Here is a 26,064-nt window from a genome sequence, read left to right on the forward strand (position 1 = left end):
GATTTGTAAATAATGAGTAGTACATCTACTACTTACTACACGAAGGTAGTATCTGTATTCACATTCATTTTCCTTTCGATGTATCTTCAACTAGATTTCAATATCATTTGTAGAAATCAAGTGAAGCTGTGGGTTGCGTGGTACCACATAATCCATAACCCTGTAGTGTCCAGGTACAGCGCGGCTCGAGCTTTGATGATCATTACGTATTTGGGCGATAATCGAACGCCTTTGATATCATCGTCTTATAATATGGGCCAGCCCTAATAAGGCCTACAGATAGCGCGACAGCGCATACATAACTCTTTTTTTACAGCCCTTTTACTGATCAACATCTTCCTACTTCTATTTTCTTCTCTCGTTCTTTTTTCCCAACTTTACCCTCTGAACTGAACTAACTACCCTGATAGCTTTTGGGTACGACGCATCAACATTATTTCTACCACCTTTAAAGCTCGAGTGTCACGGACTCCCCAGGTTGTTTGCGTGCTTCAGAGCTGTAGCGTCACATTCAGGGGTTAAAAAGAGCTTAATAGGCGTAGCCCCTCATTTTTTAAGGAGCCAAGCTGGGTGGTGTAGGTACCGTGTGGGTACTTAGGTACCTAATTGAAGCGCGTCCATCCACCTGAAATTCGGTAATACCAGACCTTGTCTTGAATGCTTTGCATCTTTTTCACTTTATTAATTTATTTTACAAGACGCGACGCACCTCCGTCATTTTTTGAATTCGGATCTTTTTGTTACCAACATACCGAAAAATCGATACGATTACGAGGTCCTTTACGATACGGATTAAAACCGAGCACCCATTTTTCGCATAGAACTTTCCAAGAGTATTCAATTTGCCTGATCGGTGATTATTGGGTTGAAAACTTCTAATACTCAGAGGAGTTTCGGAATATAGAGAAACAATACTACGCGATCGCGAACTACCAAAATCTCGCAAAAATTGAACGAACTTCGTTCACAACCTCGGATCCACCATGGCTCTCCTAGATGGTGCCCCGCAACCCGTGGGAGGGCCGACACTCTTCGGTGTGCCCATGAAGCAACTTTCTCTTATTACAGTATGTATATTAAGGAATATAGATGGCACTATCCAGTCATGTTGTAGCCTTGCTGATGTATTATTCCCCGTAGTTGACATTTCAAAACTCGGCTCTGATCCTCTTAATGCACTATTCGCGAATGATGCCCCCGAGTGGCGACCATCGATACTTCACTTCAACAGCCGTGTTCCTAACCGAGGTGATCAAGTTGGCGATTTCCTTGACGTTCGCCATATATGAAGTTTCGAGAAACCTAGCGCCTTCGACTCCTGCGACCGTCATATTCGAACAGATCTATAACTCTGTGTTTTCTGGTGATGGATGGAAGGTAGCTATTGCTGCGACGTTGTACACACTGCAAAATATCCTTCAATATGTCGCGGTCGGAAACCTAGACCCGGTACATTTCCAGATCCTATACCAACTTAGGATTCTCACGACAGCTATCTTTACTGTGACCATGCTCGGTCGATCCGTGACTGTTAAGCGCTGGATTTCCCTCATTATTCTGACCGTCGGAGTTTCGATCGTTTCAATTCCATCCTCGAACTCGAAGGACAGCTCGTTCATGATTCATGACATGACGGATCACTTTTTCCCTCGATCGGTACACGAGTTAGGTCAAGTAGCGAACGGTATGGGCGAAGTTGCGAGGGAGCTTACGAAGCGTGGTATGGAAACAGTAGTTGAGGTCGGCCAGGCTATCGCAAAACGCTCTGCAACATATGAAGGTATCGAAGAGGATCAAGTTGCTACCCCTGTTATGAACTACTCAATCGGATTGTCAGCCGTAATGGCTGTAGCAGTCCTTTCCGGTCTGACGGGCGTCTACTTTGAGAAGGTTCTGAAAGATACCGAAAGCCCCGCGTCTGTCTGGACTCGCAACATTCAGCTGTCGTTCTACTCGTTATTCCCGGCACTATTGGGAATTGTGTTTAAAGATGGGCAAGAGATTGCGAAGCACGGACTTTTCGATGGTTACAACTGGATCGTCTGGGCATTGATTATTCTACAGGCCTTTGGTGGTGTGCTTGCCTCTCTTTGCATTAATTATGCAGACAACATTGCCAAGAACTTTGCTACTAGTATAAGCATCGTGATAGGTTTCCTGTTCAGCGTCTGGTTCTTCAGGGTCCATGTAACATTGACGGTACGTTATCTGACTAAAAACGTGCGCTGGTTATACAACTAGACTGCTGACAATTCATAGTTCTTAATTGGCACAGCCCTGGTGCTTGTGTCGACCTTCCTCTACACTGGTCCTGATCGGAAACGCGGCCGGCCGCCACCGATCAACATTGTCAATTATGAAAAGACGACAATCGATCCGATGAGTACACCAAGGTATACTGATGATAAATTGAGCGTCCCAGACCCACTGGAGAACATCAAGGCCATGGGTCTATCAACCTCTCGTCCGGCATCTCCTTTACGACATCACAGTCGTGTACCATCGTCGCGGGGGAAGAACCGGGACGACTGAGGCGACGGAGTGTAATCGGATGATACGTCATAGTGGTGACCCCTCGGATTATGAGGCGAACCGGCCTGTATACAATACTAAGTGCCGAGCCGAATTTTGGAAGATACCCGCGTTTACGTACGTGAGACTTCTTCGAGCATTGCAAAGGATATTCTACTATCCTACATATGAGCAATACGATTGCAAATTGTCAGAACGATGATGACGAGTTTGGGAGAAACGCGATCGGGACCTCGGCTGGATACGAAAATAAGGAGCGAGGAAAATAAGAGGACCAGGAAAAGGGGAAAACAATAGGTCTTGTGTGTATCATATACAAATTCCTTCCTTAACTTTGGTGGTTTTTGATCCGAATCTGAAGATTCCAAAGTTGTGTAACTCATAATAAAGGGAGCCAGTCGCCCAGTCACGTGGTATATACTTTCTTCAACTTGATGTGGGAAGGAGCACGCAAGAAGGCATGCAAGGTGTAGTTGAGACTTGCCTTCCCGATTTCCCTCGATCTGTTGTATGCTAACTTTACTTTTAAGTAGGTAGGTGCTATCAAGCGAAGTGTCACGTACTGCGTATTCCTTTTTCTTCCCGCAAACTTCCAAACTCAATCTTCCTTTTGACATTTACATCCCATGTCTCCGCCATATGCGTACAACGTGCCCAATCCGAATTCTTACCGGCTAGTTGTCCTATATTACTACATATAACCATAGTATCTTTCGTTTCTACTATCTTATTCAACTCTTAGGTCTTACCAACCTTGTTCAATATTGTGTGTACAAGAATTATCTCCAACGGATGCCATGTCCAGCGATGCCGAGCCGGGTGAAGACCACCATATGTATCAGTTTCAGAACAGGATGGGGCAAGATAGGCATCTTCAAAACATAATTGACCATACTAATACTCTATTCCCGGACCGTCGCTATCAACTATCTCAATTGAATCCTTTGGGAGGTGCTAATGGGAATGGGATGTTTATGAACCAACTGGGTAACTTTCAGGACGATGATCAAGACCTAGATATATTTGGTAAGTTGACTCATGACAACTATTTCCTACCCAAGATATCATTACTTGACTCAAGCGGTTCTTAACACTACGTAGACCGCAACCTATTGGGGCACTCGCAGAGATTTTTTCACCCCCCAAACTCGGAGCGCCGTGAACCTCGTCTTTCGTTGCCAAATACTAATACCCCCAATCAATCGCGACGAGGGGTGGGCGATGCTAGTCATCATTTTAGGCCGATTCCGATGCGGGACTTCAGCCATCGATCTCCATTCTCGAATGACCTGGCGCTTATAGGAGGAATTGAGCCAAGTCCAGCCTCCCAATCTATTCTCAACAGGGACGGTTCTCGTAGGATTGGCGAATTACAACCTGGAGCGCAGGTGGTTACACCCCCTTTTTACTCTGGTGAGCTAAATTTCTAGTATATTCTCTGAATGGGCATTTGTAATAACGACGAATAGCATCTAGCCAAATCCCAAGCCTCGAAAGTCCATTTACAAGCAGTTCTCCGACACTGGTTGGCGGATCTAGTCCTTCCACACGCCTCAGCCTCAAGCAAGCAGCAAAGGTCAATGGCAATCCTCTTGTAAAACAGAAGAAGGCGAGCAACCTCAAATTGACCCTCGAGCATGCCCCAGACGAGCCACCCGTCCTAAACGGTACTCGCCTTATTAACCCCGGAGAGGTGCTACCTGATAAATTCCGTACTGTTTTCCCGTATGAACTCTTCAATGTTATCCAGTCCAAGTGCTTTCCACTCGTATACGGCACAAATGACAACGTTGTAGTTTCTGCTCCCACGGGGTCTGGAAAGACGGCCATTCTAGAAATGGCTATTTGCAAACTTATCATGGCCCCTGGTAGTGACAATGCTAAGATTGTCTACCAAGCACCTACGAAGTCCCTGTGCTCGGAGCGTGCAAAAGACTGGGAAAAGAAGTTCAGCCATATGAATATACGATGTGTCGAACTTACTGGCGATACTTCACAAGCGCAGGCGAGTCGAGTGGGTAATGCGTCAATCATCGTAACTACCCCAGAGAAGTGGGATTCTATTACGAGGAAGTGGTCGGATCACCGAAAGCTTTTAGAGATGGTTCGTCTAGTCCTCATCGATGAGGTGCATATTTTGAAGGACGCTCGCGGCGCTACCTTGGAAGCCGTTGTCTCGCGTATGAAAACGATCGGAGCGAATGTCCGCTTCGTCGCCTTGAGTGCTACTATCCCTAATATTGGAGATATTGCAAGATGGCTCGGTCGGGATTACTCAAACCAACAAGAACCAGCCAGGGCCGAAGCTTTTGGCGAAGAATTGAGACCGGTCAAATTACAACGATATGTCTATGGATACGGCTCCTATCAGAATGATTTCATATTTGACAAGTCGCTTGATGGGAAGTTGATTATGCTCCTTTCAAAGCACTCACAGAAGAAGCCAATCATGATTTTCTGTTTCACGCGAAAGTCATGTGAGGTTACCGCTAGAAGATTGGTGGAGTGGTGGTCGACTTGCAAAGCGGAGGATAAGGCCTGGCCCGCACCGACGCGAAGGGTTCCTGTCATAAATACGTCGCTTCAAGAGATTGTGCGGCATGGTGTTGCTTTTCACCACGCGGGCCTTGACGCCCAGGATAGATCGGCAGTAGCGCAAAACTTCCTTGAGGGTCAAATCCATGTCATCTGTTGCACGTCTACATTGGCGGTTGGGGTGAATCTTCCATGTCATACGGTGGTATTAAAAGGGACGACGGGCTACACAGACGATAAAGCCCAAGAATATTCGGACTTGGAAGTTATGCAAATGCTTGGCCGTGCTGGTCGCCCACAGTTTGATGATAGCGCCGTGGCTATAATTATGACTAAAACGGCGAATGTTGATCGATACAAGAAAATGATGTCTGGAGAAGAGACACTGGAGAGTACACTTCATCGAAATTTGGTGGAACACCTAAACTCCGAGATTAGCTTGGGAACTATTCAAGATGTGCAGACGGCCAAGAAATGGATTGGAGGTACATTTCTAAGCGTACGAGTGCGTCAGTCTCCCTCGCTGTACCATCTTCAAGATGCTCGTAACGCTGAAGACGCCGATAAGAGGATGGAGGAATGGTGCGAGCGAGATGTGAAGCTACTGCAAGAGTGTGGCTTGATCACAAAGCAAGCACCATTCAAATGTACGGAATATGGACATGCGATGTCTAGGTATATGATCAACATCGAGACGATGAAACTGTTATTATCTATGCCTCGAGGGGCAGGACTCGAGGAAATTGTAAGTCTATAATCGAGACATTCGGATGCTCGTGTTTCGGATGGATTGCTAACAGACTTTTGCAGCTCACCACGCTCTGTAAAGCTGCCGAGTTAAAAGACTTCCGCTTTAAACCTGACGAACGGGCTTTGTTTCGGGAACTAAACAAGTCTCCATTCATCCTTCACCCAATCAAGGAGACGGTGAATCAGAATTGGCACAAGGTCTTCCTCGTGGCCCAGGTCTTTCTCGGCGGTGTAGAGTTGCCGCACGAAAAGGGATCCGGTCTCATGAAGTTCAAAATCGGGGCAGAGAAATCCGCCATATTTGATAGACTGAACCGTCTAGTACGCTGCTTCGTGGACTGCCGAGTGTTTGATGGTGATGGTTATAGCACGAAAGCTGGCCTCGAGCTAGCACGTGCTCTCTCTGCAAATTCGTGGGACAATAAACCGTCGCAGCTTTCTCAGATTCCAGGGCTGGGGCCGGTAATGATACGAAAGTGGGTGAGTAATGGAGTCCATACAGTATTGGGGTTGGCCGATAGAGATTTCAACGAGATCGAGCGCGTTTCAAGCAGGAATCCTCCGTATGGTATGAATATGTTGAAAACATTGGAGAACTTCCCCCGCCTGGACATGAAGACCCATCTCGTTGCTAGTATCCCACGACAGTCACAACCCGAAGATAGTGTGACGGTAACGTTGAAGGTCAACCTCTGCTATCGAAATGCGAAGGGTGTGCCGATATGGAACCATAAAGTGCCGGCAGCGACGTTCTTCGTTCTCACTACCGATGGGTGTCTCGCATACTTTTGGCGCGGGAACCTGAGGAAGATTGAGAAATCTACTGGCTTAGACCTGAAGTTTCCCGTCTCACTTAGTGGTCCAGACCAGAAGGTCTCTTGTTACTTCGGCTGCGAAGAGATTGTCGGAACTCAGGTTGTGAAGGAACTGGACCCTGATATACCGAAGACTGCATGGAAGGAAAGGAAGGCCCAAGTGATTAACTGCCAGGCGCCCGCCACTATCTTAGACGATGATATGGATTATGATGATCTTTCAGATGAAGAGATTCTCAGCGCTACTTTGGCTCTAGCTAACGGGGCTGACGAGATGGGATCGTCGGAATACCCAGGACCGTTAGATGATGCCGAAGAAGAGTATCCCTTGATCGACCATGTTCTATCGCAGGAAGCAAGCCTTTCGACATTTGAACCTGCCAAGATGGATAACGGAAAATGGATGTGCAATCATCGTTGCCGCAATGGCGGCTCTACCTCATCCGGCAAGCCCTGCACCCATAAATGTTGCCACGAAGGGATAAATAGGTTTCGGCCGCCACCGCAGGATAAGAAAAAGAAGAAGAATCAGAAAGAAGTAGGGAATAATGTGCCCAAAGAAGAAGATTCTACCTCTGGATTCTCAACGCAACAAGCACAAGTCTCGGGGGCTGCCGGAGATATCAAGACCAATAAGGACAGAGGGAAGGGAGTCGCGAGACCTGCGACTAATCATATCTCCCAGCAACGACATACTACCACGGGCCAACCTATGGCTGGGAAGTCCGATGCCAATCTACCAAATGTGAAGAGGAAGCGCTCTGCGGAAGCCAACAAAGGAGCGATGCTTAAGAAGCGAAGTAAAACTAAAGAGCATACTTCGGACATAGACGCCCTGTCGGATATTGAATGTATTGACCTCTCTACGATGTCGCCCGAAACCGAGACCGAGCACTTGCCGTCGTTAACGCTTGGCACCCACGGGATGAAAAAATCCCAACGTCCTTTTGACATGCCCAAGGGGGTAGTTAACAGCACTCTACCTGTTATGAGTGCATTTAGCGGCCATGGGGAACCCAAGTTATCCAACTCGCTGTTTAGTGGAGCTCTCGGTGCTCATGATGGGGTCTGTGCGAATATGAGATATGACTCTGACATGCAATATGATAGTGACGTTTTTGAGAATGACGACGAACTTCCTGATATAGAGAGTATTATTCGCCTTAGCAAATCTAAAGATGTTAGCAAACTTCAGACGATGAGGAAGGATGAAACGCTTTATCCAGGTGTTGTTGAGACCTTGAAAGAAAGCATGGATTCTGGTCGGTCACCTAATCTCAGCTTTACCACCGTTAATGAGTTGCAGAAGGCATCTGATCGTTTCGATTTGCCTTCAGCTAGTCTTTCAGGCCAAGAAACATATTTGTTATCAGGATCAACAGAATGGAAACCAACAAAAATGGGATCAAGTTCGCCATGGCTAGAGTCGCTGGAGAATTCAAGCGGAATCACCCCGGCCTCCACTGCCCTGGAACCCCTGGCTCGCCAACCACTTCCCATTGACTCGGGCCCTTCCGAAGCGTGTGAGAACGAAGAGCTCTCTTCGGACTGCGACTCAAATGAGCCAAATTGGCTCTCAGAATTTGACCCCGCGCTTATTAACAGTCTTCGTGGCTGTGCGAATTTCGTGGACTAGCTATTCGTCTGCCGGGGGATACAGTTGGAAGGTGGGGGTAATTCCTTGAGGAAATATTTGCTGATTTTTGCGACTGATTTAATGGCGTGGACATCCGCTTAAGGATGGTCTAAAGACATAACAAGGGGTTATTTGTTATGGAGAAACTTACATCCTCCGGTATTGCTGACATGTGTCAAGTTAAAGCGTAAGATTTGCTGAACCCTTAGCCAATATACACGATTGCTTTCAGTCGACGGTTCTGGTCATGTTTCGTACCTGCTACTTTAGCAGGGTCTGGGGGGTTTACAGGGGTTTACAGCTCGTGCTCCGCCAGTCTTAACCCCACTATCTACCAGCTACCTACCCCATCACAAGGCTTATAATTTAGCGGTGTTCTAGCGCCCCCTCCATTATTTGAATCGGTATAACCGACTACCTAGGTACCCAAACACCAGCGGTTGCTAACGACAAAATGCTCAAATTAGTTTAATACCGTGGGTGCAGCGCGGTTGAAAAATAAAGATGGGAAGGGGATAGATCTTTTTGGTAAGTAGCGGAAATATGGCTAGGGTGCCTGTCCCTATAGAATTTCATCTTTTTATTACCACGAGCTTTGAGATAATCATACCTACGGTATATATAGCACATGCTGGAACTTACTGAAGTCAAGGCCTTCGTGCCTTGCTGCCTGGCTAGGCAGATATTGAAATGAGAGAAGAATAGAAAGTTTATCTATTTGGGTAGGTGTCGGACATTCCATGGTTTCTTAAGTATTCAAAGGTAACCTTTACTTCGCGTACATAACCTACTATTCCCCCTGAGATTATTACTTAACACCTCGCAGGTCTTATCCTTCCATTGATGAACTCGATCCTACTTAGCTTTCAGAGCCCTTCTACTCCTTCCGACGACTTAGTGTATTTTTCCCTATGAGAACTCCGGGATTGCATACCCAGCTCTAACTTAATAACTTTTTTTTGCCTAATCGGCGTGATGCCTGTCTCCCGAGAACAGGCAGAGAAGTGGGAGAGCGAAGCATCCGCGGTAGCAGCGCATGTGTCATACTTCGCGGAGGAACGAACTAGACCATGGGAATTCCGTCTGAAAGAGTACTGGACACGCCAACAAAAAGAATCAACACCCTGGGAAGAATGTGTTCGTCGCTGCATGAGACAGTCCCTTAATACTCGTATCGGCAAGGAGTTTCACGGCTTCATGGATCTTCCTCAAGAGATCCGCAACATGATCTATAGATACCTCCTTGTGAAAGGATCCGTATTCCCACCAAACTATGGTTGTTCAGATGTGGTCGGAAAACGGATACTCACGTACAACAACAAGGGAACCCATGATGCTTCTGGAGATACTTACTTGCGCTATGAAGGCCTGGGCCAACACCGGCTAAGTCGTCACAAAGACCCTGGCCAGTCTATTGGTTTATTATTGGGCGTCAGCAAAGCCATTCAATATGAAGCGGCATGTGTATACTTCCGTTTTAATCGTTTCGTCTTTCCATGTGGGGAATGCGATTCCCAACTGTTCAGGTGCGTGTATGGCATAGGAGGCGAATATGAGTCTATATATAGGTGTATGCGCGATGTTAGTTACACCTTCGATATGCGGGATGTATCGACCAGCAGTTCCCTAATGTTCAACGCAAGGTACGACCAACCGATGAGACCGGGCGAGGACGACGACTAGACACTGGCTCGGTCGACGAAGAGGAATTTCTAAAGGAGATGCATAGAGAATTAAGGGTGAAGTTAGTAATGAAGTGGGATAGTCGCGTACGCAGTATCCCATTCTCATACTTTAAGCGACTTCAATTATGTTTTGAGGAGTGTTATTGCGCGATGGGGTGTTGTCGATTAGTTGATGAGGTACTCGAATTATTTGAGGAATTCATGTATGTGGACCCGGAACGATACGAATCAGCTCCGGGTATGATTGAGGTTACGGGGTGGAATAACGAGCAGGAGAAAGATGAAATTCATTCTTCCCTGATGTGCCTAGAGGGTGAACGTTCGATCGACATACGATTTATTGGGAAGTCGAAAAAGGAGATCAGAATGGAATGTCGGGCGGCTGGACGACATCCGTAGCTGTATAATCATCATGGAGAGCCGGGACTATTCGCGGACGGAATGCTTTGCGTTGGGCTTAACGGCGATACTTTTGAGGATGGTAAGGTTGATGGATTTCTATCCTGGCGTGGTTTGATGGGAGAGGTGTGGTGTCTACCCGCGTACGCACTTAGCAGCAAAATAGGCAGGAGATAATTACATGACTTCTAGGTACATATGTACCGGAGGCTGTATCGACACGTTTCATTGGGTTTATAAATTATGTCAGTATCTATGTCCCTTCGCTGACTAGATATCTGAGCCAACGAAGGGCACAATGGATCAATGGAGTAGACTCCTGATTATAGGGGTAAGGGCACTAGAGCCCCTTGTAATTATGGTGGATTACAGCGCGTGTCTCCCCCAAAAGGACCTCACACGAAAACGGATCAAGGAGACTGGGTAACACAATAATGAGTAGGCGAATCTTCATTTAACATTTAGGTAAGTTAATGAGTTGGCAATATAACCAATTCGTAATTTAGCCAATTGACTATTTAGTGGTTGAAAACTACATGTATGTATGATATAGGGACGCAAACACGCCCGTTTTCAGGTATGTATCTAGTTTTATGGTGTAGGAGTTGGAAAAATAAGGATGCTCACTTCGAGGCGCTGTAATTATTGGTGATGTGACGGCGGTCTAGGGGGCTTTACGTACATACCTGGGCGGGGTAATCCTGTGGGGTTAAAAAGGTGGGATAACTCCCTGTAAGGACGGCGTAGTTGGCTGCCCACCACAGCCCAGTACAGACTCGGAAGCTACAGAGCTAAGCTAATCTATACACATTGATTTGCAAGCTTTTTGAAGTGTCTTTTACCGTCTTTCATCTATCATCTTCTATACTCAATACAGTTTAATACAGGTCGACTTTATTGAACTCAAACTTTCTCAAAGGCTGTTTCTATTAACTGAGTGTAAATCGATTCGAGTAAGTACGGCTAAGTTCAATGTTGAGAACATCCTTGTGCGTTGTAGGTATCTATCTACCTAATGATTCGATGCGCTGGATTACAATGGTGGCTAGCGCTACGCCCCCTCTAGTCTGCCTTCCCGTGTGATAGCGCTGTCATAGAAGGGACCATAGCGAACTGCTCCCCTCACGTTTGTGGCGTTCCCCGCAATTTGCAGATAATTGTTTTTTACCTTCCGTACGCCCTACCTAACTCTACAAGGTATACACGCTAACGGTAGTTGGTGACGCCTTTATCCTAGGGCAATCTGGTATAGACTCACTGTCGCCTAAGTCCTGGCTTGATGCTCCTCTACAATAGTGACCCCGCACTGTCATAGGGCGCTAACATAGTGCTATATTCAGCGAGGTTTAGCAAGTAGCTATTATAATGATTCAGTGGGTTCCGCCCTGAAATTTAGGGCCTTCTTCCCCTATTTCCTCCTTTTTTATACACTTCTTTAATTTGATGGCTGGAACTTGTAGGGATGATAAATTCTCTCACTTATCGACGCAGCCAACTCTCACTCTAAAACACAGGTCATTGCCTCCAATTGAAGATATTATTGGCTCTCTTAGTCCTTTCCCGTGCGTGTATAAGAGCGTCTCGTGACGCCCACATCGTCCCAGGCTTTGCGTACCGTAGACGCCGCCTCTTCTCCGAATAGCTCCTCTGCCTTCGCCACAGTCACGTCTGCAAACTGAATGAATGTGCAACGAGGAGCAATCTGACCACTCCTCAATGTTTCCCACCAGGTTTTACCAGCTTTTTCCCATCTACGGGTATACTTGTCAGCAACTACCAGTATGAGAATAAGACCTAGAGACCTACGAGTAGCCGCCAAATGCGATAGATGCATTATAGAATGCCTTATTTGGGATGCCCGAGTAGAGGTGTACCTAGACATGTCAGTTATATTTTCGTCCACCAAGATTGGGGTTTACATACTCCTCCATTATCGTCCGAAGTTGCCTTGTAGTCCTTGAAATTGGCTGGTTGCGGGTCTTTCCCCTAATAAGAGTTAGCTGTGAGCACGGTAATACTTCGCGTTATAACACTTACGAAACGCGGGTCATTATATGCTGTCCCGGGAGCCTTCATGCTTCTCAGTGCTACACCTTTCACACCTGGCATTAGGCAGTACTCGCCGATCAACCAGTCGGCTTTATCTGCGGTTTCATTCTCGACTCGCTGTTTGATCATGATGCCAAATACATCGGAGACATGCTCGTTCAGTGCACCGCTTTGGCCCGAATAATCCAGGGGTGAGGTGTGTTCTGTGACTGCATGTGTAAGTTCATGTCCAATGACATCCACCGCGCCGGTGAAGTTGGTCAAGAAATTGTGTCCATCGCCATAGACCATTTGCGCGGCCTCGGGGTCCCAAAATGCATTCTCGTAGTTCCGACCAAAGTGTACGGAACTAATAACATGCATATTATTGTTATCAATGGACTTCCAATTGAAGATATCGTAATAGAATGAGAGAACGTGTCCGGCGTTATCGTAGGCTTCGTTAGCTGACTCGTCCTTGGATGCTTTCTGCCCTTCGACACGAATGACTTTTCCGGGTAGGTTGGCTTCATCGGAGTCGTGTTTTGCGTCGTACACGGCGCGGTAGGTCTTTTCGGTAGTATCCGAAGGTTGTTTAGCTGCTACGGCTGCCTTTTGATCGGATGTTTCCTCACGAGCTTGCTGCTGTTGGTATTTGGCATGGATATTCTTAACGTGCTCCAAGTCTCGTTTCGCGCAAGCTCGAGTATCATCGTCAACGTCTTCACAATCGGCGATGTGCTGAAGTATATGGTCTGGCACGATACCTTGCCGTCCGTGGGCGTTAGCTGGAGCCGAGGTCCGGCTACCTCGAGGTTTAGTCAACGCCGCAAATCGTTTCTCTCGCTTGCCGATGTAATTTGCGTGGAGTGTGAGTGTGTGACGAGCGGATTCGCGAATCTGGTTCTCATTGTTGCTATTATCGGCAATAGCCGATAGCAAGTATGGTGGTACAACGTGGCAGATATGGGGTTGATGGGTCGCCATATTGCTTATTCTGACGAGTATAGACTGTGTATATCTTTGGGTTGGATCATAGAGGAATAGAACGCCTACGCAATCGAGACAGGTTGTATGCCTCTTTATAGATTATTTGGGAGACCCAGAGTGATGTCCTTGACGTCCAAGTTGACGTTATGGTGGATTCCAGGAACTATATCGCCACACCACTTCCAGGAATATCATGTCAAGGCAAAGAAACACTTCCAAGATCGATTTTTTGTATTTAATATTTCATAGTTGTAGTGATTCGTCTAGATTAGGACTGACGATGTTGACTAACCGCCCCTCGTCGCGCTAGTGTAGTAAATACGGGTGTTAAGCTGGTATGTGACGACCGCAACATGGGTTTAGTCAAGGAATTTGCATTATTTAAAGCTTCATCATCAAGTTGAAAGGCATCTATCTTCAACAACTCCCTAGCTAAAAGCTATAACACGTCAAGTAGCTTTGCGTGGAATCCTCAGCTGCTTCCCGCTTTCTGCCTAACCCTATACGGCCGGGCCCTTTACAAAACAAGTTGGATTATGGTTTATATTATGCGACCGGGGCAGTAGGTGGGAAAATAACATTGTGGCAAGAACATGACGCCGTATCAATCACTACCTACTATTTCCTTGTTTGGTGTGCCAGTGGGCCTGGTTATATCCACATCTCCATTGATATAGGTTAATGCTCGCTCTTAAAGGAAAGCATAGTCCGATAATAGTAGCTGCGATATGTCGTTACGTGCCTAGGAGAAAACAAGAAACTAAGGCGCTAGAAGATCTCCAGAACTTGGAAGACACGTAAATACCCCGGAGGTTCCACTCGTCTATGGGGCGGATAGTCGACGCTAACGGCGACTAGAGAAGCTGTCTTAAAGATTGTAGGTAAGTAAATACATAAGAAAGCAGAGAGATAAAATAGATGGGAATAGTTTAATAAGCATTAGTGGAACGAAGAGTGTATGCAAAGGCGTAATATCAAATTACCTTGATTATGTTGGGAAAACGGGGGAAAGGGGTTTGTCTGATTAAGCAGCAACTACCTGGATATAATTTGGTGACGTCGAGTACCTGGAGACTCGGGACCATTAGTATTTAACGCCTTGATATGATTTTGTGTGAGATATCGCACCTTTTATCCGTATTTCGAAACACTGTGGCTATATAGGCTTAGGAATCTTACCCTTACTCCCACAGGTTTTGTGTAACCACCTGGAACGGCTGAAAGCTTCGTTCCACCCGTGTAGTTGAAAAAAAGAGACCTCTCACAGGTAAACCCGAGCTTTATTCCCTCAGTTCCTACAATACTAGGTACCCTAGAGAGCTGCGTAGCTTTTACATTCTTCTCTGAGTCCGGCCGAATTCGATACCAGAATACTAGATGAATATGAGCCTAGGGGTTAGGGTTAGGGTTAGGTTAATGATGATTGATCTGTGTAACTGTCGGATTATGATATCATTTAGTCAAACTTGAGGATTTGCATAGCCACTAGATCGTGCCGCCCCTATTTCTGGCCGTGCATCGCCACTGGACTGACGTGTTTTGTTGGGATGCCGAATTACCTAATTATAGATACGATACGCCAATCCAGAGGGTGTCACGAGAGGAGAGTCATACTCGTACGAATTTATACAAATAGATGACCTATGGCCTAGCGTGTGGCTTATCAAGGTATTATCTCAACACACATGTGTATGTACTTAAGACATACTTGAGTGAGTATTCTGCCTGTTTTAACAAAACTCAAGTTATTACTTTTAGCGTTGCCTAAGATTTCTTACGATGAAAAATGATAGTGTAGCGTTATTGACTGCTGTGTTACGAAGTAAAGTACAGAAAACGCCCACCGAATAGGGTGTATGTATATCAAGGTAGCTAAGCATGCCAAAAGTATTTCGGTAGATAACCCGAGGTCCGAATCATGAGTCTTGGTTGAGTAACCAAAGTTTGGAGAAAGTATACTGCGGGTTTTCACATATGATTCAGCTATCCCCATGTCCCAGATGCTGAGCTGAACAAAACTTACCTAGGGAGGTATGCCAGAATTCTCGACCGATTCATTAGCACAGACTTAGTCTTTCGAGTAAACGCGGTTTACCGTGTCACAAGGGGTGTTGCTCACAATGGATTCATATCAGACATATATGCACCAACCAGGACCTATTATTGCCGCTGCAGCGGTTCTACCACTGGTTGGCTTGATAGCGGTGATACTAAAGTTCTGGGTACGGAAAAAGCAAAAACAACCCCTGAAAGCTGACGATTGGCTCATGATACCTGCTATAGTTTGTATCCTCGTTTCTAATGATATTATAGTGCTGATAATATTAGCTTTTGACTTGTGGAAGTGGCATTTGTGTGGTATATGGCGTCTCACAAAAGGTTGTGGCATATCCGATCGGAACGTCGCCACCACACTCGGATGGAAAGCATTCGACATTATGCCTGGTAAGTGTGCTCACTGCCAGCTTGGAGATAGAATACTAAACATTTTCCAGATTCAATGGGTTTTCGGTTTGATCTTCCCTTTAACTCTAGGATGCATTAAAACGAGTTTTCTATTTTTCTACATGCGCATTTTCTCGGTCACAAGGAGGAGTACGGTGAATTACGTTCTCGTTGGAATGATCATACTTGTCGTTTCACTCTCAACGGCGTTTTTCCTAGCGGATCTCATTCAATGCGTAACGAACTGGTCGATGATGGAAGGTCCAAGCGCGGATATTTTGATCTATTGCACTCATATGATGAAAACGGCATTTGCTATAAGTATTTGCGACTTTATAACGGATGCTATGATAATAGTTATCCCGATACCCCTGGTACCAAATTGAAGCCGCCCCCGGGTTCTGGTGAAGCTAACATGAACCAGGTCTGGCGCTTGAATTTAACAACCTCGAAGAAGTTTGCCGCTAGCGCCGTTTTCCTTCTAGGAGCAGTGTATGTGATTGTGGTCAATGTTTTATGTAGGTGTAGATGATTGATTCTAACAACGTTGGAAATTTTAGATCGACTATTGCCTCCGTTATTCGACTCGGTATGATGTCAATCATGATGTTTAGGATTGGTCAACCGGAATTTGACCCGATGAATGAGGGCTGTGAGTATTCCTTGACGGGGAAATATCGTCATTCTATCACCGCTCTAACCTGACCACAGCGTTACTAACAGAGTATCTGTACTGGGGTCTCATTGAACTCGGAATAGGTGTATGTGCTGCTTGCCTTCCAACGCTACAGTTTCTCGTTAGAAAACGGTCCCCAAAATCGATATTTAGAGCAGCTGGAGGCCATTTTAAACCGAAACGTGTACATTCTATATATGAAGAGACCGAGGCAAGTTCCCTGGAGCCTCTGAGCCCTATATATACGACGCGCGATAGACTTTATAGGGATATCGAAGAGGCAGTACCTGGCTCATACATATGAGGAGTAGCTGTAGGGACAATTGACAATTATCACAACAAAATCGGAGTGGATTTTGGAAATGGGATGAAACTGAATGAGTTGCACCTTTAAATAAATAGCAGGACATGAGTAGACGACCCACGTCCGCTCTAGAACACGCTTTCTAGATAGGTTTGGAAATACAACACCTGGCAAGACGGAAATATTCATCGTTCCTGATTCATTTACGTCGTCATCGTAAACCTCGCGTCTATAGAGAAATGCGATGGATTTTGTGCGTCCTTATTCACGGCCTGAGTCGTCCCTGACCCATACGCGACACGTAATTTCGTACGATATTACACAATGCTTTTTTATATAAACGAGTTCATCTTCAAGCTTTTTCTTCTTCTACCACTAGCACCACACCACATTTACTTCACCACCAAAAACATACACGATCACCAAAATTATCATATCAACAAAAAGACATCATCTTTCACCATGGGCTTAGACTACCCCACATCTAGCATCAGCAGCGCCGGCGACGCCGACAAGATGCTCGACGCAGCCAACGCCGTCCAGGACTACTACGACAGCGTCTCCGACGAAGGAGTTTTTCCCGACGACCAAGAGGCAGAACTCAACCGGGCCAAGGACTGGATTCCGGACGCAGTGGACGTATGTAAATCCGCCAAGTCGGAGCACCGCGGCAACGCTGATATCGTCGACAAGACCGACGAGGCCATGACTACCTTGCAATCCGTGAAGAGTGACATTCAAAGCAGGCTCACCTTGAACGAAACACAGAAGAGACTGCGGGACGAGCGTGAGAAGGGCGGAAATTAGGGCTCTAGCGATGGAGGTCTACATCGGCGTTATTCTCTTATCTATTTTGATGCCTACCTATAGGTAGGGGGTTTTGGAAGCGTTTATCTACCTAGGTACCTACTTAAGTAGATATGAATTGATTTTTGATACCTAAACCGCGAAATAGGATGCTATATTATTTGATCTCCGGTTTTGCGATTTGTTTTAGTTTTTGGGAAATGCTTCGGATGATTACATGTTACTCAAACCTCCACGTAATATATCGAGTCAAGATTTACTCGATATTGAGTCGTGATCATATATGTGCTATTCACGTAGACCAGTGTATTGGCCCGCAACTAATAGTAGTCAGTCGATACCCTCGTCAGTGGTTGTAGTAGCAATTAAATACTTAAGGTATCTACCTGGGTAAGGGGATAGAATGATGCTGGCTCATATAATCAAATCTTGATTATGTAATTGATGGTTTTTGTTTACGTAAGATTCATCACACCAATGATCTTAACCCTAACCCTAACCCTGAATTTGACTGGGCAGTAGTAATATATATGAAAAATGTTCGCGCATAATTGGAACTTACAATATATATCAATTGATCATGAGAGGAAACTATTTATTAGTTATACCTAAATAGCCGTATTAATAACTTGGTTTATGAGGTTGACGTCCAAAGGGAAACTGCTGACTAAGATTACATAACTTTTATGTCATACAAGCCCCCCTATCTTTTGGACTCTTATAACCCTTATAAGTCTAGACCTTAACCCTCTTCTACGGGGACAATGATGCGCGTGATCTGGAGCCACTTTGAAGAAGGGAAGTTTCGGAGTTTGGGAAGTTGCGAACAGCTAATACGTATTACCAAGTATAGTTTGCTATCACAAGAGAAGGCGCAAACAGGAAGTAGAGGCGACGAAGAAGCGGAAGGTACGAATCTCAAAGAAAAGATGATACATCAAGCAGGAGCAAACGAGATGAACAGGCTACACCAACGGGTAGCTCTTGTCCTACATATAATTGACCTCCAAATTTTATTTAATCCCAATTGAAATTTATTCTCTTCTCAATTGTACACCATCAATTGTGCAGCAGCCCCCGACTACCTCCTAATCAATTCCACAGCTTTGGTTTCTAACCCTCTCAAGTCACTCTCTTGTCCCTTGAATACTTTCAAAAGACGCGATACAATTGGTATCTATCCTCCTCATGATCAATCCCGCCAAAGAACCAACCCTCTCCATTCTTATCATTCACATAATCCAAATCCAATTACGGGTACCGACACAATGAAACTCCTCCTTCCTCTCGCCGCCTACTCGACCGTCGCATCAGCCACGACATACTTCCTCACCGTGTTCGCGCCGGATACCTCGATAGATGGAGCCCTACTCGAAGCCGCCGGTCAGGGATTCTACGCGGGGACATCGGGTCCAGCTACGTACTGTCCCCAGAACGTCGGCTTGTGTCCCAAGGTCCAAGGTACTCTCGTGTATGCAGGTCTGACCGGTATGGCTGTAGGTCACTCCCCGCCTATTCTCATAATAAATCCCACACTGCCTACCTAGGTATCCAATTACTAACGCGTATCCCAACCCGGTAGGTCCAAGTCCCCGGCGGCCAATCAATCTACGTCGCGCCCAAAGGCCAAGTGCAATACATGCAAGCGCACTCAGCATCCGTACCCCAAGGCTCCTTCACAGGCGGTTGGTTCAACAAGACCGTACTATCGGATTGCGCGCCGCCGCGCGATGTACTCGACTTCCTATCCACGGACGGTTCTGGCATCGGCGGTATCGCTTTATGTCCCGATGTTGAAGCCTTCATGGCTGGCACGGGCGCTAGTCACCGCCTCTACGCCCACACCCCCGGATTCAATCTGACGAACTGCATTGACGCCATCGGACTTACACTTCACGGGACCACTGCGGAGGTCGGGGCCTGGCAGTACATCTAACGCTGACATTTGCAGTAAGGAGAGCAGGGTGAGAGCTGGTTACCTTTTATTATGTAATATGTTTGCTGTTTGGCGTGGTATTCATCTCATTAGCTTTCTGGACGCAGATATAGCTGCGAGGTCTTAGTCGCGTTGACTTATGGTTGTTTATGCTATGACATGATTTCAGCTTAACAAGAGTTGGCACAATATAGCCATACTCGGGGAGATGTAACGGGGGGAGAAAGTCAGAAGACGTGGGAAACATCGAACTTTCGATTACTTAGATTTCGGCGTACTTCGAGGTACAATCGCACAACGAAAATAGAACGTATGCTTTCGACGACATTCCTCATTGCTATCGTGATCTAGACAACTCTGACAGGCTGAATAAATCAAAGTTGACGGTAGAGCCGCCTCACGTTACCATACGAGGGATTCTTTCCAGTATCCAAAAATGAACACACATAAAAAACAACAATAAAAAACCAACGACTCAATCCAACAACAATTCAACATCAAATTCCTGATCAGTCCTCAACTGATACTCAGGCAACGTAGCAGGCCCACAACTCGCCGTACCAAGACCATGATGATACCAATCCAACCTAACGATATGATCCTCTCTCCTCCTCTTCCTCAGTTCATACGGGTGTGTACACTCATCCACATCGCGCGTGGTATACGGCATAACGCTAAAACTCGCACCTTTATGATCGCCAAAGCGCGCGCGGAGTAGTCGATCGGGAAACACGTCTTCGCCGCCCCAATGGGAACGTAGTTCCAACCATCGAACATCCGTCCGGTTCCCGGCGTCCTGTGGGAATTCATAGTGTCGGAATAACGCGTCGGGGTATGCGGTCGAGAAACCCCATGTATTGATTAGTTGCGCGCGTTTACGGTCGCGGTAGGATTCACCTGGGCCCCGACCGAACCACTCTATGATTCGCACACCGCGGAGACCGAAGGATAGGCCGAAGCGCGCGAATGTGGAGGGGAGGAGAGATCCGTTGGGCTTAGCTTGTACGCGGATGCTGCAGTGCGAAGATGTTAGGGTATATGTTGTCGTGGTGTCGACACCCCAGGCGAGGGCGGGTGGTGCGGCGCGGCCTTTGACGACGATGGTGCAACTAGATTCTGTCTCGGTAACGGTTAGTTGTGAGAAATGGTTACGTGTTTGGTGGACGCGACGGTCGATCCATTCTTGGCCGTGGCCGCCACGGTCGTTGTCTGTGAGCGCGCGATAGAAGTCGAGAGCTAAGGGAACGGTGATGAGGTTGTCGTCTGGCTTCGAAGTATGCGTTAGGGAGGATAGAGTACCGTTACCGGTATCGAAGCCGAAGGTTGTGCCTTTAGAAAGGGTGACGTAGAGCATTCCGTCTTTACGTTGGATATGGGGACGACTTGGTGAGGAAAGGGATTTGAGGAGTGTAAGGGATTGAGGCACTGTAAGGGAAATTTGACCGCGGGCTACAACCCTTCCGGGTGGTGTCCATTTGCTTTCTCGACGTGCCATAAACTCTAGCTGAAGCCATGTATCTGCCGATAGAGTCATTGGAAGACCACCGAGCACTAAGGTCGCATTCGTATGGGGCTTAATTGATGCCGGGATGAGTATCTCTTTTCCAATCATCTGCTGTCGGTCTGAAATGAGTTCCCAGTAACATTTAAGATGGTCTAAGGTCAGAAAGTCGTAGCGATTTATAATCGTTACTTCGTTGCCTTTCACGCCGAGTATCTGTACTGGTTCGATAGCCTTTCCATATTCGTCGAGTCCTGGACCAGGGAAATGTCGCGAATCGCAAAGTCCGTCCATCACGAAATTACCATCATTCGGTTCATCGGGTTGGAAGTCGCCGCCGTATCCATAATACCTTTCGCCATCTTTCGATTCAGTTTCCAGACCCTATATATTATCTATTAGAATTGCCTTAACAAGGATGAAGCGCCAAGAAACGAGAGGTTGCTGTAGACTTACGTGATTAGCCCACTCCCACACAAAACCTCCCATGAGGCGTGGGTACTTGTAGAAAGCTTCGATATACTCTTTCATGGCACCCGGACCGTTACCCATCGCGTGAATGAATTCGCACATGACGAAAGGCTTCTTCCAACTCTTCTCCTCCGCATGTTTGATCATCTGGTCAACAGGAGTATACATCCGACTGAAAATATCTGCGGTTTTGGCTTCTTGGTCACCTTCATAGTGCACGAGGCGGGTTGTGTCGATTTCTTTTATGGCATCGTACATGGCTTGGTGATTGTTACCGTAGAAAGCTTCGTTCCCGAGAGACCACATGATGACGGAAGGATGGTTCTTATCTCGCTGAACCATTTGTACCGCACGATCTATATATGCATCCCTCCATTCAGGATTATCGGACGTGAAACTTGCTGGATTACCGCCGACTTCGCCAAACCCGTGGCATTCAAGGTCAGCTTCATCCAACACCCAAAATCCCATTTCATCGGTAAGGTCATAGAACCTTGGATCATTGATGTAGTGGCACGTGCGAATAGCATTAACGCCATAATATTTCATTAATTGAAGATCCCACCGTAGGTCCGCATATGGAACGGTTCTCCCTGATTGTGCATTGTGTTCATGGCGATTGACCCCACGAATCTTGACGGGACTCCCGTTCACGGAGAAGACGCCATCAATGAGCTCGGCCCTACGAAACCCGACCCGCTGAGTGACGTAGACTGATCCAACGGAGAGAACCAAGGAGTATAGGTACGGGGTTTCCGCAGTCCATTTCTGAGGATCTTTAACTTGATATTTAAATCTGTGTGACCGGGATTGCGATAAGTGTGAATCAGAGAAGACCACCTCACCTTTATCATCAAGAAGCTTAGCCGAGATAGTTTCGCCGTCCTTATTCAGCTTAGCGTCAATCGTGAGCCAAGCATCCTCGTAGTTGTCATCTAGGATGGTCTGGATATGAAAATCCTCAAAATGAACGGGGGTAAACGAATGTAACCAGACATCTCTAAAAATGCCACTAAGCCACCATTGGTCCTGGTCTTCGATATAACTTCCATCGCATCGCTGATAGACCTCCACGCAAAGAGTATTCTCGGCGTCGATGTCAAGTTGTGCGGAAATATCAAATTCGCTAGGGTTCCTCGAGCCTTGCGAATAACCAACTTCCTTCCCGTTCACCCAAACCGTAAAAGCAGAATCGACGCCTTCAAACCGTAACCGCCATTGACTTCCATCCTTCAGAGTATCCGGCACCAAGAATCGTGTGATATAGCGACCGCATTCGTTATCATCATATGGGACATTTGGTGGATCTACTGGAAAAGGGTAGTTCACATTAGTATATTGAGGGCCTTTTCCAAACCCTTGAAGCTGCCACATGCCCGGAACCTTGATGAGCTTCCATTCCGTATGGTCGAAGTTGGGCTTATAAAAGTCTTGCGAGCCCTTGAATGGACCTGGTGGAAGTTCAAACCCCCAAGTACCGGAGAGCAACGCAGCTCTGGAGCGGCTCACATCCCTTGAAAGAGCGTCGCTTTCGGAGTTATAGAGATGGAAATGACTCCGAGGAGGCAACGTATTGCGGTGAATGACTTTCAGATTACTCCAGTCTGGAATCTTCTTTGGTTGGATGTCTATCTCGCCGGGTTGCTGTATGTCTGGGCGTGATGAAGCGTTACACGAAGTAAGAGGGGCGAGCTCTGGTTCGGAGCTCAGAGCTAAAGTAGCAACACGTAAATCCACACGGAGCTCCAGACTTCGGCGGATCTCCAAGCTATCCTCATTCTCAACTGGGGCAAGCCCAGAAGAGTTATGGGAAGCCATAACGAAAAGCAATTTTTAAAATCAAATACAGATCTTTTACTGATGATCCCGCAGTTCAGTTGAACGAATGGTGCTTGGCGATACTTCAATCATAGAGGCTTAGGGAATCCCGACGCGAGGGGAAATGCCATCGGGTGGTATCAACGTTATCAAAACATCGGTATCTAAGGGGGTATCGAGAACGAAAGCGAAAAGAAATTGCAAATCATAAATGAAACAATATAAATTATCTAATCGTTTATGAAATCATGGAATCAAGTGCGAGGGCAGTTTTTATGAAAAAGGTTGGAAAGATTTAAGTCTGAAAGTCTTCCGTGGTTTGGAAGTTTAAGGATAAAAAGCTGAGTTTCCGCCTAGAGTTAGTGGGTGACGTAGCTTACTGTAGTTGGTTTTAGTTAGTTGGCTCGGCTTGTCCCGCCGCCGTCCCGCGATTTGGAGATGGAGGCTAGGGGTTTTGGATTTTAGATCCTACTTTAGGTACCTGGTGATGCATCTCTGATACGCACCTACATATGTAGTTATGTTTAGTTATAACAGGATGATCTGACTTAACCTTATATTATAGGCCGATTGTAATGTTTAATCTTGATATCGTCGCTGGGTTGTGCATCAAGTTTTATATCGCATCGCATGAAAGGACCAGAAGCGAAACGCTGCCCAAAACTCTCACAAGGGCAAAAGCGTCATGTCGAGAATTACTTGAGCGAAAATGGCCTACGAAGTTGAAGACTTACTTATTGGGGCGTCGAACAAAAAGATGAGCGACGACCAAGTATATCATTAAATAATCATCTATCATTGTGACTTCTTAATGCACTTTTTACTATGCAAGGTGTCTAATATGAGGAATTAGAACCTGGTCCTCTCTACCTTACGACTCTATGGTTTTATAAAAATGGCCAAACAATCGCCCGCGAGGGTTGATTGTACCTCTTACCAGTTACGCCATTGAACCAGACAACGCCGTTGGCTAATAGGGATGAACTTCTTATAGGATCGTTCCGAATCTTCTCGATATTAGTACGCCCGTGTGGTAGTAAATGTCAACGTCGGGAGAATTAACTTACCCGAAAGTCTTCTTGATGCTCCTCACGTAATATTCTTCCCAATTACGCTTGGTTACTTCTTCCTGGCCTACGGGAACGCCAGTCCAAGTCACTCTCATCACGGTCACGCTGTCCACGTCGTTCTGGTCGAACTCAATCACCTGCTTGGAGTGGTGACCTGCTGGCCATTGGTTAAGTCTCCAGCTCTGGACGATCTTGGTGGGCTCTTCAAGTTCTTCGTATTCGCCGGAGACGTTACCGCCGAATAACTCAAACTTGCCACCCTTCTTAGCGCCATCAAATCTCTTCGGTGGGGCACGGGTGAACGCAGCTAGTCGTTGAGGATCGGTAAAGGTCTGGTATAATTCAGCGGCGGTGGTTCGGAATTCTTCTTGGTCAGTCACAGTCGTAGTGTTAACAACGCTATCGCCGTTCTTCTGGGTGGTGCTAGCGTCGGTCTTCGCCGCAGCGGTGCTGCTTGGTACGTGATACTTTGGTGTGCTGAAACCACTTGATGGGTTCGAGCCAGCAGCGTGTTGAATATCCTTGCCATGTTCGGCAATCAAAGCTGGGGTAAGCTTTGAGAATTCCTGTCGCAGCTGTGGCGTGATTTTGGATCGGACTAGGTCTTTTACGGGCTGCTTTTCCTTCGATTCCGAGTAAATGTCTATGTCGAACTTTTCGATAATTAGTAAATGCGGCAAGGCATTACAATTACTAGGCTAAAAAACTAGGTACTTACAACGAATTCATCTTGCTCGGTATCGTGGGCAACTTCGGGCACGGTGATTGTACCAGATACACCCTCTTCTCCCTGTGCAGATCCTTTTAAAAGGTTAGAAAATCTGATAACTTTGTATTATAACTACGAATAACTACGGGGATAACAAACCAGAATATTCGAGGACGAGCTTTACGTCGTAGATGGTGATAACCTTGCCCTTTCTTTGGCTCACGTCAACATCACCGTCCATGCTGACAACCTTACTAATCTTGGCGGTGACCTCTCCATCTTCAGCCGAGACTTTGGTTAGATTTTCCTCGAACCATTGCTTAGCCCATTCGCTGGCATTCTTACTGACCCAATGCCAGTTGTTGGGGTTGTGAAGAACCATGGTGGAATACGGGGGAGGATAATTCGAACGAAGTATAGATTCGGTTTGAGAAGCTAAATGGGGCCAAGATTGGTCAGCAATTTGTTTCTTCTTTGTGAGGAATGGCAAATCAGAAGACTCGATGCGAGGAACAACGTCGATCAGATATTCGTCTCAAGGACTACAGCTATAGGTCATCAATGAAGGGAGTACAAGTCACTCTATGACTGGTGCCAGCTGGTGTATCATCAGAGATTTCGCAGGATGCAAACGGTAAGAAAAGGGCAGATAAAATAGAAGTTAAAAAAAAAAATAAGAAATGGAAAAGAAACCTACCGATGACAGATGGACGGATAAGTTGACTACAAGAATCAATCTGTAATCATAGTTGGACGAATTGAAGGGAAGAAAAAGACGACATGAAGGGCACAAGGCCGACAGGATGAGATGCTTCGGCTTCGAAAGATGCAGCCGAACGCTCTAGAATTTCGACGAAGTTTGTTAGGTTCACGGAAGGAAAAAAAAAAAGTGAAGAATGCTATGCCAATGAAAATACAGGAATGAGAGGGGCCTAGCTCCGGCGAAACCTCGGTCCG

General features: G+C 46.3%; 11 protein-coding genes across 11 annotated transcripts; 7 read left to right on the top strand and 4 right to left on the bottom strand.

Moving 5' to 3' along the window:
* The first annotated feature begins 594 nt into the window (after positions 1–594).
* On the top strand, positions 595–2,613 carry F4822DRAFT_276171 (nucleotide-sugar transporter). Its single transcript, XM_051454800.1, has 4 exons — positions 595–635; positions 699–1,067; positions 1,141–2,199; positions 2,260–2,613. The coding sequence occupies exons 2-4, from the start codon at positions 984–986 to the stop codon at positions 2,530–2,532; spliced, it is 1,416 nt and encodes a 471-aa protein (XP_051312962.1). The 5' UTR covers positions 595–635; positions 699–983; the 3' UTR covers positions 2,533–2,613.
* Positions 2,440–3,239, bottom strand: F4822DRAFT_276228 (uncharacterized protein). The gene is made up of 2 exons (XM_051454802.1): positions 2,654–3,239; positions 2,440–2,597 (listed from the first exon to the last, which is right to left on the bottom strand). The coding sequence occupies exon 1, from the start codon at positions 3,147–3,149 to the stop codon at positions 2,694–2,696; it is 456 nt and encodes a 151-aa protein (XP_051312963.1). The 5' UTR covers positions 3,150–3,239; the 3' UTR covers positions 2,440–2,597; positions 2,654–2,693.
* A 90-nt stretch (positions 3,240–3,329) lies between these two features.
* Positions 3,330–8,592, top strand: F4822DRAFT_443984 (P-loop containing nucleoside triphosphate hydrolase protein; the record flags this gene model as incomplete). The annotated part of the gene is made up of 4 exons (XM_051463166.1): positions 3,330–3,558; positions 3,634–3,945; positions 4,002–5,812; positions 5,878–8,592. 4 exons carry the CDS (start codon positions 3,330–3,332, stop codon positions 8,266–8,268), a joined length of 4,743 nt encoding a protein of 1,580 aa, XP_051312964.1. The 3' UTR covers positions 8,269–8,592.
* Positions 8,593–9,139: 547 nt separating this feature from the next.
* Positions 9,140–10,628, top strand: F4822DRAFT_405711 (uncharacterized protein). The gene has a single exon (XM_051458326.1). The coding sequence runs from the start codon at positions 9,244–9,246 to the stop codon at positions 9,949–9,951; it is 708 nt and encodes a 235-aa protein (XP_051312965.1). The 5' UTR covers positions 9,140–9,243; the 3' UTR covers positions 9,952–10,628.
* On the top strand, positions 9,823–10,446 carry F4822DRAFT_276256 (uncharacterized protein). The gene has a single exon (XM_051454803.1). The coding sequence runs from the start codon at positions 9,990–9,992 to the stop codon at positions 10,350–10,352; it is 363 nt and encodes a 120-aa protein (XP_051312966.1). The 5' UTR covers positions 9,823–9,989; the 3' UTR covers positions 10,353–10,446.
* A 1,218-nt stretch (positions 10,629–11,846) lies between the features above and the next one.
* Positions 11,847–13,367, bottom strand: F4822DRAFT_443988 (Metalloprotease; the record flags this gene model as incomplete). The annotated part of the gene is made up of 4 exons (XM_051463167.1): positions 11,847–12,103; positions 12,159–12,226; positions 12,276–12,338; positions 12,390–13,367. 4 exons carry the CDS (start codon positions 13,365–13,367, stop codon positions 11,902–11,904), a joined length of 1,311 nt encoding a protein of 436 aa, XP_051312967.1. The 3' UTR covers positions 11,847–11,901.
* A 2,123-nt stretch (positions 13,368–15,490) lies between these two features.
* On the top strand, positions 15,491–16,795 carry F4822DRAFT_429950 (plasma membrane protein Pth11-like protein; the record flags this gene model as incomplete). Its single annotated transcript, XM_051461186.1, has 6 exons — positions 15,491–15,652; positions 15,699–15,815; positions 15,866–16,189; positions 16,240–16,307; positions 16,376–16,467; positions 16,527–16,795. 6 exons carry the CDS (start codon positions 15,491–15,493, stop codon positions 16,793–16,795), a joined length of 1,032 nt encoding a protein of 343 aa, XP_051312968.1.
* A 462-nt stretch (positions 16,796–17,257) lies between these two features.
* F4822DRAFT_429951 (uncharacterized protein) lies at positions 17,258–17,602 on the top strand (the record flags this gene model as incomplete). Its single annotated transcript, XM_051461187.1, has 1 exon — positions 17,258–17,602. The coding sequence occupies one exon, from the start codon at positions 17,258–17,260 to the stop codon at positions 17,600–17,602; it is 345 nt and encodes a 114-aa protein (XP_051312969.1).
* Positions 17,603–18,787: 1,185 nt separating this feature from the next.
* F4822DRAFT_443992 (uncharacterized protein) lies at positions 18,788–19,553 on the top strand. Its single transcript, XM_051463168.1, has 2 exons — positions 18,788–19,098; positions 19,185–19,553. Exons 1-2 carry the CDS (start codon positions 18,871–18,873, stop codon positions 19,536–19,538), a joined length of 582 nt encoding a protein of 193 aa, XP_051312970.1. The 5' UTR covers positions 18,788–18,870; the 3' UTR covers positions 19,539–19,553.
* Positions 19,554–19,582: 29 nt separating this feature from the next.
* F4822DRAFT_405717 (glycoside hydrolase family 2 protein) lies at positions 19,583–23,842 on the bottom strand. Its single transcript, XM_051458327.1, has 2 exons — positions 21,496–23,842; positions 19,583–21,423 (listed from the first exon to the last, which is right to left on the bottom strand). The coding sequence occupies exons 1-2, from the start codon at positions 23,326–23,328 to the stop codon at positions 20,014–20,016; spliced, it is 3,243 nt and encodes a 1,080-aa protein (XP_051312971.1). The 5' UTR covers positions 23,329–23,842; the 3' UTR covers positions 19,583–20,013.
* Positions 23,843–24,062: 220 nt separating this feature from the next.
* F4822DRAFT_405722 (activator of Hsp90 ATPase) lies at positions 24,063–25,977 on the bottom strand. The gene is made up of 4 exons (XM_051458328.1): positions 25,267–25,977; positions 25,117–25,199; positions 24,396–25,051; positions 24,063–24,335 (listed from the first exon to the last, which is right to left on the bottom strand). Exons 1-4 carry the CDS (start codon positions 25,487–25,489, stop codon positions 24,317–24,319), a joined length of 981 nt encoding a protein of 326 aa, XP_051312972.1. The 5' UTR covers positions 25,490–25,977; the 3' UTR covers positions 24,063–24,316.
* Positions 25,978–26,064: the final 87 nt, after the last annotated feature.

Source organism: Hypoxylon trugodes (genome assembly GCF_022578975.1).
Source record: "Hypoxylon trugodes strain CBS 135444 unplaced genomic scaffold F4822scaffold_6, whole genome shotgun sequence".
NCBI lineage: Eukaryota > Fungi > Ascomycota > Sordariomycetes > Xylariales > Hypoxylaceae > Hypoxylon > Hypoxylon trugodes.